Raw genomic sequence first — 14,361 nt, forward strand, 5'->3', positions numbered from 1 at the left:
ATCTTCTGCCCCTTGTGCTGCTCTGTGCCCATCACCCTGTCCGTGTAACGAGGCGTTCTTTCTGGACCCTATGCAGATGACACAATCCGGGGTAGAGTGAGGAAAACATGGGGAAAAAAAGCTTGCAGGGGTCAGGAATGAAACAGGGGGCGTGTCCATGGTGCGCTGGTGTTCGGTGGTGCGGAGGTGTGGCCGAGGCAAACAATCCAAAACTGAGTCCAAAGGGGAATCCGAGAGAAGGCACAAGTCCAGAGCCGGGGCGGTCCATCCGAGACAAAGACAAAGTGGATTAAAAACGGGAACCGGGTCAGAACCGGCACAGGAACAAGAACAGGAACTAAAAACTTGACAGGACCAGGCGCTCCAGGTCCCGGACTCGCCTGGTACAGGAACCAATACAGAGCCCGGAACAGAGTGAGCGTCTGGGTTTTATAGGACGGGGGGCAGGAACTGGAGGCAGGTTCAGGGAATGAGAACAGAACAAGGAAGGGCTGGAGCGTCCTTAAGAGGAGGGGTTTACGATCGTGACAGTCCGGGGCTGTCCCAGCCTGTCAGGGCTACTACCCCAGCCTCAGCCAGCTGGGCTGCTCACATACAGGTGCAGAAACACAGCCTATCACAGGGCCTTCCTCCTGTGCCAGCAGTAAACCTGTCTGCTATTAGCGCAAAGTGAAAGAGATACCCCCCGGGAAAGATATTTGACATAATCGACAGCCTTATTTTTTTCATTTTTCTATAAGTTTCCTGGATAGAACGTACACACTCCCACGCATGTGTGCACACATGTAAAAAATGCAGTCACACACACTGGCTTTGACACACACTTTTCAACCACTGCTGTGGCTTGTGTGATCTTTTTGGCGGCCCCTCTTTACACCCAAGCAAATCTGAGTAGAATAAGATCACCAAACCCAAACCCTAATCCTTAAACCGAAATGCATGCCCAAAAACAGGCATTTCTTCATAAAGGCAGAAGTACGTAAATAGGCAGAGTTGTTCAGATGTACTGGAAGAGAATACACACACATTATAGGCCTGTTCTGTTAAAAAAAAACAGGCTGACAAATCTCTCTGCTGTAAAAACTCAATTTATCTTGACCAGCACTTACATGGAAAGGATGGGGCCAAGAAGAAAACTATTTGGATATGACAATCCTATTAATGGAATGACTGGAGTGGAAACGCTTCTTATCTGTTACATAATCTGCATGCACTGTAAACAGACTGGGCTAAAAAGCAGCAGAACAAGGAATAGAATATTGACCTCCATCGCTCAACAGCAGCCATCTTCACTATAGAGTCATGCAAGCTGTATTTGCTGTGTCTGACAAGTTCCTATGACTCTCTACTAACTCCCACATTAAAAAAAATGACAGGGACAGAAGATACTCTGTAAGCAGATTGCTGTTGCAGCCTCAGCTCCCTGCATCACACAAAGATATTTTGTGCAGCGTCAAGCTGAAACTGAAGAAACCATGTTTCGGGCCCAAAGCATCCCAGGATAAAAAAATAACTATTACTAATTCATTGAGCTGAGGCTTTTATCCCAAGTAACTTACATTTAGATCCATTTACTGTATGTAGCTGGAGCATTTTACTGGAGCAGGTTGGGTGAAGTAACTTGCTCAAGGGCACAACAGCAGTGTCTCACCTGGGACTGGACAGCAGGCACTTCTTTATCCAAGTGGAACAAGCTTACCCAGTCCTGTTGTTGAAGCCGATACCCTGGTTTCTTTAAAGAAAGAGCCGGATGAGATCCTGAGAGAACAGGGTTACCTACTAACCACCAGGAACGTTCAAGGATAAGATAGTCGCCTCTCATTTCTAATCTTTCTTAGACATGTCACACACAAAGAGACAGTCACCCGACAGGGGTGAAAAGTGGTGAAAACACCCACCGTGCAACAGAATTTACCCATAAGGCAATTGGGTAGAGAGGCCTCTTGTGGGATGCCTTATTTTTCGCAAACAAAAGGAAAATGGAATGAAAAAGGAATTTGGGAAGAGAATAAGTTCCCTCCTCCTGCTTGTTCTTCCATTACGTCAGGTCGGTTTGCAGCCCTGCTGCTCCTCCAGCCCGGACTGTATCGAACCGCTGTGCAACGGGAGTCTAATTCCTTTTCTGTACGAGCACCTGCTGTATTGCTGCCACTACAGTTCTTACTCTCCTGCTGGAGCCTGTCCCACATTCGGAGCCAGGCCGCTCCCAACTTCTAAATCCTGTTCCGGAGCCAAGAGAAAGCCAGGCAATTCAGCATGGCCTCATTGAAAAGCAATTATCCCTCCAGGTCCCTGCTGAGAGCAGATCTTTCTGTAGTCGTTCTCTACAGCTCACCAGCCAAGCTGCCACCCTGTCTGCAGAACCACCGAATAATCACAACATGTGCCCCCCCTAAATTAACCCCCCCCAAAACAGTCTGTATTTCTGGAATGGGCAGCCGTAAGAAACTGTGAGAGGCAAATCTTCAAAATCATGATGGGTCACAATTGATCCTTAACCTGCCATCCAAAACAAGGCTTCTGGAGGACACCTGCTTTACTTGCAAAATATTAATAGGAAAACAAAACAGCGAAACAGGACTTGCATTAAATGTGAAGACAGTGGGTCTGTGTAATGCTCTGGAGAGCCACACAGTTATAGCCCCCGGCCATTGAGTTGAAATCCACCAAATGATTTTGTAATGACATTACAGAAGAATTACAAGCTGATGAATGTTAACTACATATATTAATACCATACTGTTCACCCTGTATATTGAAGCTCCACTGTAGACGTTCAGGAACGACATCTCAAGTTTGATACATTCACTCATCACCCCTTCAGGCTGCTCCGTATCAGATGCAGGACTCTTATGACACACCAAAGTGAGAAACGAGGGGTTAGGCACAGCCCCCTACGCACACTGCAGGATGCCCAGCAGCCTGGTGAGGGGTCATCTGCATGCCACCTGCCTGTACCCTTCCACTGGGTGTTGCTCTGCCTGTGCCCATAACCAGCCAGCACCAGCTCACCCTCCTCCGGTCTTGAATGTGTGCTCAGAGTGGATGTAAGTTCAGGCATCAGCGAATCAGCACGTCTAGGCACAGAGCACGGTATCATTCAACAGGGCTCGCATTCAGAACGACGTGCACACAACATCTTCCCTCACACTCCCCCACCCCCACCGCGCACAGGGCAACACCCCCGCATCTCAATGGCTTTTCACGTCGTTCAGTTTGTTGGCTTTGCATCGCTGTGTAGATAAAAGGCGCTTTCGGGTGGCTCAGCCCGGGCAATATTGAGCCTTTACCGACCGATTCCCACGAATTCATCATTAGGGGCACAGAGCCTATACACACACACCACACGACCCCCAAGAAAATGACACGCCTCTCACCCTGGCAATTGGAGCTGGCGATATTTATAACAGTGATATTAACCCCGTAACTATAATATAATAAAGAGTGAAATGTGCGCGTTAGCAAAACGCGATCAGGGTTATCTAATCTCATTTTGATGATGACCGATCTTTTATATTCCAAGCCACCCTTCAATCCCGTCTAATTCGACAAGTATCAGCATGTTTATCGGCATATTCGCCCCCTTAACGTGACTGGGAGAGGGTATGGTTTCTAATTAGGTTACGCTGGACTATCTATTACTGCTAACGCTGTGTTAATTCGCATCTGGAGGTCTACCCTGTTAGGAAGCGGGACGGCTGAATGCGCGCCCATCCGCCCCGGAGGAGCGAGTTGAAGCATCTAGATTCCACGACTGACGGAATCTCATCTCTCAAGAGCCGGTATTGACAGAAAACGAGTGTAGCGTAGACCCCAGAGGCGCAAGTGGGAAAAACGCACGAATCCAGAAGCCATAGAGAGACCAGATTTCTCGCAGTCTGATACATCCCTCGCTCAGCCGGCCACCTTTAAAAAGACAGCCACCTGAATTAAATGCCACTTACTTGCTTTTCCAGGTTTAGGCCTCTGCAAGAGCTTCTGTACCGTAACAACGTCTTCAGTCTTCACCGCCTGGAGCAATTCCTGATCTTTCCCCATCTTGCTCTGCGCTGTTCTTAATTTTACATCCAAAGCATGCTCCGTGATCTCGGCTCCAGTCAGCTGCCGCGGATCCTCCCTTGATATAACAGCGAGGCGGAGTGCAGGCGCAGGTCTGTGCTTCTGATAGCGGAGATGCTCTGATTCCACCCGGCGCGCAGTGCGCGATCACAGCAGCCGAAATTTCGATCCCAGATCTGTAAATCTTTTCGGCCACCCTGCCCGATCTCCGACGAAGCAGGTATCATTCACAGTTCTGGGAATGATTTCCAGTTAGGGGGGGTTTTACATGTTATCATGCATTTCGTGCAGAACGAATGTAACTTCTTGTAAAACATAAAATGACACCGGCGGTCGCACAACAGCACAATTTCAAAAATTGCTCGCCAGAAAGAAAATGGTCCGTGCAGGTCTCTGTGAGAGGAAGGGGGGGTCTCCGTCTCCTTAAAACAGAAAAATATATGTAAAAAAAAACTAAAGGTAAAAAGCAAACGCAGTCCCAAAATGTACTGTAAATCAGCGACGGGCGAGCTGCTGGTCCAGCGGTTTGTGAGCCTGCAGTCTGTAAACAGAAACCAGTCCTGCCATCGCAGTGTGCAGTCACCGCAGAGACCACTCCGCTGCCAGGCTCGCTGTTGTCGAGGAGTGGATCTCCATGCCTCTCGCTGTCCCCCCGCTGCAAGGGGCTGGCTGAAACTGCATCGCTAAATAGCTCTGCTGCATCCAGAAGGCGGACCGAATGCGCGGTCCATCCCCTCCTCCTCCTCCTCCGCTCTCAGCACTTTGCAGGGGAGACTGCCTGCGCAGCGCAGACGTACGACTTCTGTACGAGCAAGCGGCAGCTCTCAGCGTCGCCGAGCGAGCGCAGCCGGCCAGGATGCGCCTACTGCTGCTGCTATGGAGACAGAAGTACCCGCTGTCTTCTGCGACTTCCTTGGGTATTTGTCGCAAAAAAAAAAACCCACGCGTTTTCACAAACCGGCGCGTTGCTGCTAAATAATAGTATTCGTGCGGGGGTTGTGAAGTGGTGGGGTGGGTACTGTGTATATTGTTCAGATTGAGAAAACGCGATGAGGCCGAATAACAGTTAAAATAAAGCAGTGACCATTCACTGTAAACGGTCTACTATCGCCTGTGTTACTGTTGCACCGATAGCAAGCCGAGAATGCAGCCAGCTCTATCAATCCATCGATTATCTAACCGCTTCACCCAACGCAGGGTCGCGGGTGAGCCGGAGCCTGTTCCGGCAGCATCAGCCGGTGAAATGCACTGTACACCCTGGACAGGCCGCCAGTCCAGCCCAGTGAACAAACGGACACCTCACACTGAGGGTTCGTTTTCCCAGGAGAAGACATTAACCTAGAACTATGTTTTTGCACTGTGGGAGGAAATAATAATTAATTATTTGCTTGCACTTATATAGCGCTTTTCTGGACGCTTTTAATGGGGATCCCCTCTTCCACCACCAGTGTGCACCTGGATGATGCAACAGCAGCCATAGTGCGCCAGAACGCTCCCCACACACCAGCTCTCAGTGGGGAGGAGAGCAGAGTGATGAAGCCAGTTCAGAGATGGGGATTATTAGGAGGCCATGATTGGTAAAGGCCAATGGGAAATTACACCCCTACTCTTTTTTCGAGAAATGCCCTGAGATTTTTAATTACCACAGAGAGTCAGGACCTCAGTTTTACGTCTCATCTGGAGGACGGCGCCTGTTTACGGTATAGTGTCCCCGTCACTATACTGGGGCATTAAGACCCACAGACTGCAGGGTGAGCGCCCCCTGCTGGCCCCACTAACACCTCTTCCAGCAGCAACCTTAGTTTTTCCCAGGAGGTCTCCCATCCAGGTACTGACCAGGCTCCCACCTGCTGAGCTGCAGTGGGCTGCCAGTAGTGACATGGCTGCTGGAAACCCACTCAAACACAGGGAGAACATGCAGACTCCGCAAAGATAACACCCCGGGGGTGTGGATTTGAACCCGGGGCCACTCCGCAGTGGGGGAGAAAGGGGACGAAAGCACAGCTGAATTCAGGCCTTGCGACCAGTGAGGTCTGACAGGCATTCCTCCATCCATCCTTGTTCAAACCACTTTTTCCAATTCAGGAACCTATCCTGCCAAGCACCAAGCTCAAAGCAAGAATATGCTTTCATTCATTGCATAGTCACTCATATTAGGTGAGGACTTCAAGACGTATCAGTTTCTGTAGCTTGCATACTCATTTGATTTATTTGAAAAGTGTGCCTAAAGCACATCCAGTAAGATTCATCCTTCCTCGCCCCTTCAGTCCGCTTGTCCTGGTGAGAGCCGCAGACACGTTCAATCAGTTCTATAATCTACCAAACCCACTCCTCGCCGCTGTGCTGATAGACAGCCGCTCTCTTGAGAGGATGCGCTACTTGTATATTTGTATAAGTTGAGTTGTGGAATGGTCATTACAAATGCGTCCGAGGCAGGATCGCTCATTTCCCTTGGGGTTTTTTTCCGCATCTATCATGCGAAGCGGGGTGTCTAAAAGGTCATTGTATTTCAATTCTCACCGTAGGCGTCAGCGCGCTGATCATACTGAAGAGTCTGAAGTGCTCGTTCTTGTGGCTTCAGTCCTACGGCTTCTGCTCAAGAATGTGGCTCATGACACACACAGGGAGACGAATATTCAGAATGACAGATCGCTCTTCATGGGGAGGATTCATACTCCATGATTGTCTAGTGGCATCATTTGGCCATTACTGATAAGAAGAAGCATCATCATTCCCCAACAGTGTGTGACAGAATAGGGTGTAATACGGTCCCATATCCCACCACATGAATGCAGAGCTCTGCATCTGACTCCCATCCATGTCCTTGTCCCATTTGATATATCGTGTTTTTGTAATCAAATGCGTATCTCTAACAGAGTTGATTTTGCACGGGCTGTTGTCACTTGTCAGGGCTCAGCCAACGGCCTTAGCTAGTTGAGATGCTAGTGCATAATCCACCAGAAACTGCCAGCAATGTGTCACGTGCCTGCCGCTAGATTCCATTCTACATTGTATAAACGTGAAACAAAGTGTCGTGGAGTTACATGGCAGCTGCAAATGAAAGAAGGCCACACAACCCATCTAGTTCTTTTGGTTGCTGCTGAAGGAGTTAGGTAAACCTCCTCATCCAGCAGTTTCCAGAAAGAAGCCTTAAAATCGGCTTGAACAACAAGGCTGAGAAGCTTGTTACAGACACCCACAACTCTTTGTGTAAAAACCCCTCTGGCTCTGTTGATTCTGCAAAAGCACTACCAGTTAACGATGTCAGAGCCTTGAACATTTGATTCAGCTTTTCCTCATGGTCTTAGATACTAAACAGATTCCTTCCTTTTAGCCTGTCAGTGGATGTATTTAATCACTGTTCTGTGGACTTGTTCCAGAACAGCAATATTCTCTTTTTTGAATTCCAAGACTTTCCTAGTATTATCACTGAGAAAATGCACTGCTGTAATCCGGAAAAATATTCTTTAGCCTGGGTTTCTACCATTTCAGATCCTGACATGCCTATTAGATCTTCCAACCAATATATCTAAAGAAAAGTATAATTTCCCATGATAACCTCTTCTTCCTTAAAACTTGTGTTTCCTGAATTCATTATATAAGACTGCATTACAGTGGATATCCAGATTTAGCAGACTTTAGTATACTCTATTCTCATTGAATGTTTTTTACAAGTCAGATCCATATAGTCATGACCCTAGATGCATCTAGAGTAAGTTGCTGTGCCTGAGTGCTTGTTTTGATAGATAGATAATACTTTATTAATCCCGTAGGGAAATTGATTAAATAATTGATGTATAATGCTTAAAGCTCTATCATCTTTCCTGTCTGTCCAGAACACTGAAAACCGATTAATGTGTAGTTTTCACCTTCAGGCCTCATTTAGAATGGTGTGTCCAACTTTGGACACCATGTGACAAAAATTATATTACTGCCTGGGAAGCAGTCCAAAGAAGAGCAAGTAGATACATTCCAGGGCTTAAGGGAATGTCCTATTTTAAAGGGGAACTGCAGTTTCAATTTCTCTGACCCGTTATAAAATCCCGAAACAAAATAAATTAATTGACGGTATTGCAACATTTGACAAATCCCGGGAATTAAGCACAAAATCTGGAACTTTGTGGAAGCTGCTGTATGGTTGCCACGTTGTCGCAAACCCCTGGTCTTGCTGCATGCAAAAATGAGAGATACCACGAACCGTGACATGAAGCAGCCCTTCCTGCTCACTAGTCACTGTAATGACTAGTGTAATGTGATGTCTGGGAGAATCAGTACAGGTCGTGCAGCAGACATTTCACTGCAGAAATGTGCCAACATGATCTGTTTGCAGAGTTGAGAAGTAAGGAGTATTTGTCGAAGTTGAGAGCAATGTTTCTATTGGATTAAAAGAGATGTATTTACAAACCTGCTTGTTTACAGTGCAATAAGGCCATTTCACCACACCAGAAGTTTGGTTGCCTCATTCTGAATCAGAGAATATGATGAGACCTGGAAATGTGGTCTATTTTGTGATGTAAATTGCACATTTTACTTTCACAGAGGTTTGAAATGCAATCGACAATGCTACTAACTCCAAAATCTAAAAACAGCTTTGCAGTTCCTCTTTGACAGGCTGAAGGTACTTTGTTAGTCTTAAGCAGAGAAGACTACTAGAGGGCCCAAGTATTCAAGCTCCTCAAAGGCAAAACCAAACCAGTGGACTTCTTCAGAAAGCACAGTGAATCACGAGTCAGAGGACATAAGTGGAAATCGTGTGGAAGTGCATTTAGAGGCGGGTTGGGAGGTACCTCTTTACCCAAAGAGTTGTGGGAGTATGGACCAAGCTACAAATGGACCAGTTGTTGAAGCTGATACCCTGGTTTCTTTCGTGAAACAGCTGGATGAGATCCGTGGTTCAATTAACCACTCACTACCAAAGAGGCATAACTAGCCAAAAGGGCCTCTTCTTGTTTGAAATCATGTTTCACTCTGTAAACCCTGATTCATCGATTTTAATTATACCACAATGTTCTTCAGCACATCATGTTGTTTCACATGTTGCACAAGCCCCTCTCGCAGGCTCGAGGACCGTTTTTAAAATAAAAATTCCATCTCCGCCCCACTTTGTTCATCATCATGTGCCAGTGGGCAGTCAGGTTTTGTTTGCACTCCGATTTTGTGAAGTAACAACTGATTTTCAATCTCAGTCACAACCTAAAGCTCAGCTACCAATCTAATAACTCTTGACAACAGCTTTCCTGAGACTGGTTTTTAAAACAGTCCACCTCTCTTCACACACCTTCAGGTGGATGTTGATATAGATGTACAGCACCTAGTGTAATGTATTCCTAACAGACAAGGTATGACAGTGTGGCAGTTACTGTGATATCTGAATCTATAATGCAAATCCACAGACACAAAGCACTACTGAAATTATAACGACTACCAGTTTAACTGAAAATGAAATCGAGAATTTCTGAGATAAGCTTAGAATGCGACAAAATGATTTGTGTCACAAACTAGACCATTCTCCTTTTCATGGTATCGAGTCAATGAATTTCAAAATCATACAGCGAATTAAATAATTACCGCATTTTAATTTGCAGTTGAGAATACAGACCTGAAAAAAACAATTGATAATCATCTGTTTTCCCCGCTCCTTTGAGACGGCGGGTCTTCAGTGTGTCACACGCACAGCGAACACGGAGCCAAATTACATTACTTCTAAAAGGTCTGCTCACATACTGTACACCAGTATCATCTCACTTAATTAAAAGACTTGAGATGCGGGTGAACTGTGAAACAAATGAACAGCTGTCACTATGTGTTGAAAATAATCTGCTTCATGACACTCATTCACTTTTTCTGAAGGATTTCTGTTTTAAAACAGTCAGCAGGGGAAAAGGAGCAGAAATTCCCAGGATTCCTGCGATTTCTGAGAATCCAGATAAATATTAGCTCACTGGACCCACCTGCCCCCTGATTCCTATTGACAATGTGGTGTTACTTGGGGGCGTGCCCGGTGTGGAGGCGGAGCCCCAGTAGAAGGGCGGAGCCTCGTCTTTGTAGTCCCAGCTGTCCCGGCTTCCAGATGATGAGCCACAGCTGGGCAGGTCCTATAGAGGCACACTGGACACCCCCTGAGGGGACGAGCAGGGACACCCCCGGAAGGGTGGGGGTTCTTACACTGACAGTCCCAGAGGGGACTGCACCCACGTAAGGGGCTCGTACTGCACCCACGTAAGGGGCTCTTTTTCTTTGTGCCTGTCCCTTCATGTATTCTCACCAGGAGATTCACACCTTCCTCACACACAGAGTTCTTGTTGTGTTCTTGCCTGACGCGCCCTGCTCCACCAGACTGGACCCCACGAAACAGGGTCAGTCTAGTCTGGAGGTCACGAGGCACAGTACGATTCTTTTGGCTTTCTGTTTACTTTTCACTCTTTTCTTAATTTTGGGCCCTGCTAACCTCACACCTGTGTCTCTCCTCTCACCCAGGGCATTAACTTTTTACCGGTGCGCGCCACAACACCTCCCACTCCGCACCGTCACGACAAACTTGGACTTTGTGCTGCTTCCCCGGCAGACTTTAGGAACCTCTGTGGCACATGGCAAGGCAAGTTCATAAGCTCTCCAGAAAGACAAGATTTCTGTATCAGGTTGCCACACGCAAACTGTATCCCTGGAGCTCAAGAGCTCATACCCAGTGCTCATCCTGCCTCACAGCAGAGAGTCCCTGTCCCAGAGCTCCTTGGATAGTGAGGGCTGAAGCTGTTCCCTAGAGTATATATCATCTCAGCTATCAGTGCCTCTACTCTGGCACAGAGCACAGAGCTCTGCCTCTTCAAACACAAACTCCATGTCCTTGGAAGGCTATGTTTCTATGGTAACCAGCAGCCTTTTTAGTCAGCCAGTGCCCCTTGACAGCTAGAATCCACTATCTGCTCTTCTCTCTCTCGCTGTGGAAAACTCCACTTGGGAACAGGAGAAGCGTGGGCGCGAGGGTGCAGGTGTGTTTACGGAAGACCTCTGGAATCAACCTGCACGCGGTGATCTTAGGTGACATCCTGCTAAGAAAAACCACCTGGATGCAGGCTGGGCTTTGTGAATATTGGTCAATTACCCCGGTGTGGTGGCTAGGGATCTACGCCTGTGGCTGGAAGGTTGCCGGTTCGTATCCCGTGGCTGGCAGAGGAATCCTACTCCGTTGGGCCCCTGAGCAAGGCCCTTCACCCCAACTGCTCCAGGGGCACCGTATAAATGGCTGACCCTGCGCTCTGACCCCCCAGCTTCTCTCCTTGTCTGTGTGTCTCATGGAGAGCAAGTTGGGGTATGTGAAAAGAGAAATTTCTAATACAAGAAATTGTATATGACCAATAAAGTCATCTTAAAAAAAAAAGAATGCACATGAGATTTTTATTTGTGCACAGAGAAGTCCCCTGCACAGCTGCACCAGGGTGAACATCCATCTTAGGCTACAGTGGCCTGACTAACACACCCAGCTCCACTCTCAGTGCTGTGTGTGCAGCCTTGTCACCATGACATTGAACACTGATTCAGCAGGGCCTGTGCTGTCGGGCGAGCAAGTTGTAAGACCTACTTTGAAGCCGTCTTAGAAACATGGGATTTAATCTGAGGGGACCAAGGTGAAAAAATAGAGTATGAAAGTGGTATTTTTATTCAAGAAAAAACCTGAAGCACTGTGTAATTACAAACACAAGGATAACTAAAAACAGCTCGCTGAAGTGTCATTAGTGATTGCGTTTTCCCTTTTTACTGATTGTACATGAACTGAAACATTTCAATATTTTTCCATACTCCCACAACCCTTGGTGTAAAGAAATGCCTCCTGCGGCTGGACCCCCGGTTTGAATGCTCTCTGATTCTCTGTGCAATCAGAATTGTCTTGAGACCCATGGGGAATGAGTTATTGTCACTGTTACAAGTGCAGCATATTGTATACGAGATACAGCCTCTCTTCTTCCACTGGTGGGCTGGACACCTGGATTCTACATTGGCTAACAACCTCACGAGACCCCCAATAGCGTCTCGATTAGTTAAATGGTTCCCCTTGCCTCACGATTGCCTTCCAGAATCACTAAGCCATTGTGTCAGAGTGCCTCAGCTGAGCTCAGTTACTTTTCCAGCTCCAGGGCGAGCTGAAAATGCACACCTGACCTGACAGTGGCTCACAGTGAGCTCCAATGAACTTTGTTACAAACTCTGGCACGGTTCGGCCAGCTACCTCCACACTCGTCTGCATGGCTTCACATAATCGGATTTCCTTGCAATCCTCTTCCACCTACTCTCATACTCTCATCACAGCCAGGAAGGCCTGGCTGCCTCCATATGGTTCACGGTGTTGGAACTGAGTCTCACTGGTGAGCAGGGACTCTGTTTCTGTAAAGGCAGACACGGCAATGAATAAAACTAAATTTAAAAATTGACACAAAACCCAGTGAGTGAGCTATAGAAGCCTTTAATGTGTAGGGCTCAGAAAACATGGAAAAGGATTTCTCTGGAGTCTGACAGCCAGGGACCCAATCCTGCTCCTGGTGTCTCACACACTTCCTGGTTTTCATTCCAGCCAAGCTCTCCATGACACAACGGAGCTCTTAATTGCCTTAATAACAGGGCTAATTTGAACTGTTAAGACTGTTTCCAGCATCTGTGCCTTGCCATTCAACTGTTGCATTTCATGAGGAGAATAAAATTCCGAACTCCTGCGTCCAAACAAAATCGCAAATATTCCAACCCAGCAACTTGTGAGTTCGAATAAGGCCTCAATTACGCAATTAAACTCATCTGGGATGAGAGCCAGCAGGTGTTGTGGGCCTCCGAGACCAAGATTATGAGCCCCTGTCTTCCGATAAAGGCTTCCTCTGTGCTGCGGCCAGCAGGGATTTTAGAGAAAATGTAGTTTCTTTGCCAGGCCCTCCTGCCTTAGTAGCACAGTGAAGCACACAGCCACTGTACAAGAAGACAAGGCTGAATGGAGACATACTGTAGGAACTCTAAAACAGATGGTGCTGAAGCGTCAACCAATCAATCAATAACTAAACCAGCTCTCAGTCTGGCTAAGACTGTCTAACCCAGAAGCTGGAGACAGCTGGAGAGATTCCACAGTAGACAGGTTACTCATCTGTCAAGATGTGAAGTTGCTACTAAATTCCACACCCAACTAAATCCCATCGTTTCAGTGACCAAGCCACACATCGCACTGTAGTGCCAAGAGGGGGCATCAGGCCTTGAGCACATCCCTCATTTTCAATTGCAGCCCTGGGCTGGGCAGAAGGCAAACACGCGGCCGACCTCTTCGGATGCTGCTTCTGGCTCCTGCGGGTCCCTTTGCATACTGAATTTCTCCAGGGATGAGGCTTTTCCAGATATAAGCACTGCCTTGCATATGTACAGCTCATAAAGATGGGACTCCCTTTGTGTTTTCAAAGGATGTACAAGATACTCTTTTGCTCTGCGGAAGACCTAACGTCTTGCTGGTCTTGACCATTTAATAGTTAAGATGTGCTGGTGAGCCCTACTTGTTCTGAAGAGCCTTTCTTACTGCATAGATATCCAAACTGTTCCTGATCTGCTGCACATTGATTCTTATATTATTATAGGATTATTGTAGTGTGTCCATGAATGGTTAATGGTGTCAGTTGACATGAGGGTGTTGAGGTTAAAGCTGCTGAATCACAGTTCTTGGGTCCTGTTTTCAATGCTGGGCCCGGACTGTGTGGAGTCTGCATGCTCTTCTCGGGTTCAGGTGATTTTTTTTAATGACCGCTCAGGTTTCCTTCCACCTCCCTGGTTCCTGTGTACTTGTGTGCGATTCCAGTGAAGGTCTGGAGTCCCAGCCAGGGGCGTAGTCCTGCCTGACAGCCTATTCCTCTGGGATAGAGTCTACCTTCACCAGGTGTAAGAAGTGTTCATAGCTGGGTTACTGATGCCAGCTATAATGAGGCACAAGTTCAAGAATCACCAGTAAAAGCTTTGTTTGAATCTAGACTGCTAATCACCCTATCGCCTGCAGTGTCTGGTTTTACCATAGACACCAGATGGATCCATGAAATCTCACAAATTATACCGGACTGAGACCGTATATTCTTGTCATGTTGCCTCTGACATGAGTCCTACGAGGAGTTCAATCCCTCAGGAATCAAGAGCCAGCCTCCTAGTGGAGAACTACACTCTGTTACAATGTTATAGATATGGTTACCCAGGCTGGGCAACAAAACGACAATAGAACCAAACCGGATATTGGTCTCCATGACTATCTTTTACATTTTAAAAAAAATCCGATTTCTTCCAGGCGTAATTTTT

The 14,361-nt window shown here is 47.1% G+C and overlaps 1 protein-coding gene across 5 annotated transcripts in view; it reads right to left on the reverse strand.

Moving 5' to 3' along the window:
- caskin1 (CASK interacting protein 1) overlaps window positions 1–4,854 on the reverse strand; it is a 126,765-nt gene extending 121,911 nt beyond the window's left edge. For 2 of the 5 annotated variants that reach the window (XM_015360283.2, XM_069180919.1), the window contains exon 1: window positions 3,945–4,854. In XM_015360283.2, coding sequence (XP_015215769.2) covers window positions 3,945–4,038 — 94 coding nt within the window. In that variant the 5' untranslated portion in view covers window positions 4,039–4,854. The remainder of the gene's footprint in view (window positions 1–3,944) is intronic. The other 3 variants (XM_015360286.2, XM_069180923.1, XM_069180922.1) reach the window with 2 other exon arrangements.
- Window positions 4,855–14,361: the final 9,507 nt, after the last annotated feature.

This window comes from Lepisosteus oculatus, chromosome 19, assembly GCF_040954835.1.
Source record: "Lepisosteus oculatus isolate fLepOcu1 chromosome 19, fLepOcu1.hap2, whole genome shotgun sequence".
In the NCBI taxonomy this organism is placed as follows: domain Eukaryota; kingdom Metazoa; phylum Chordata; class Actinopteri; order Semionotiformes; family Lepisosteidae; genus Lepisosteus; species Lepisosteus oculatus.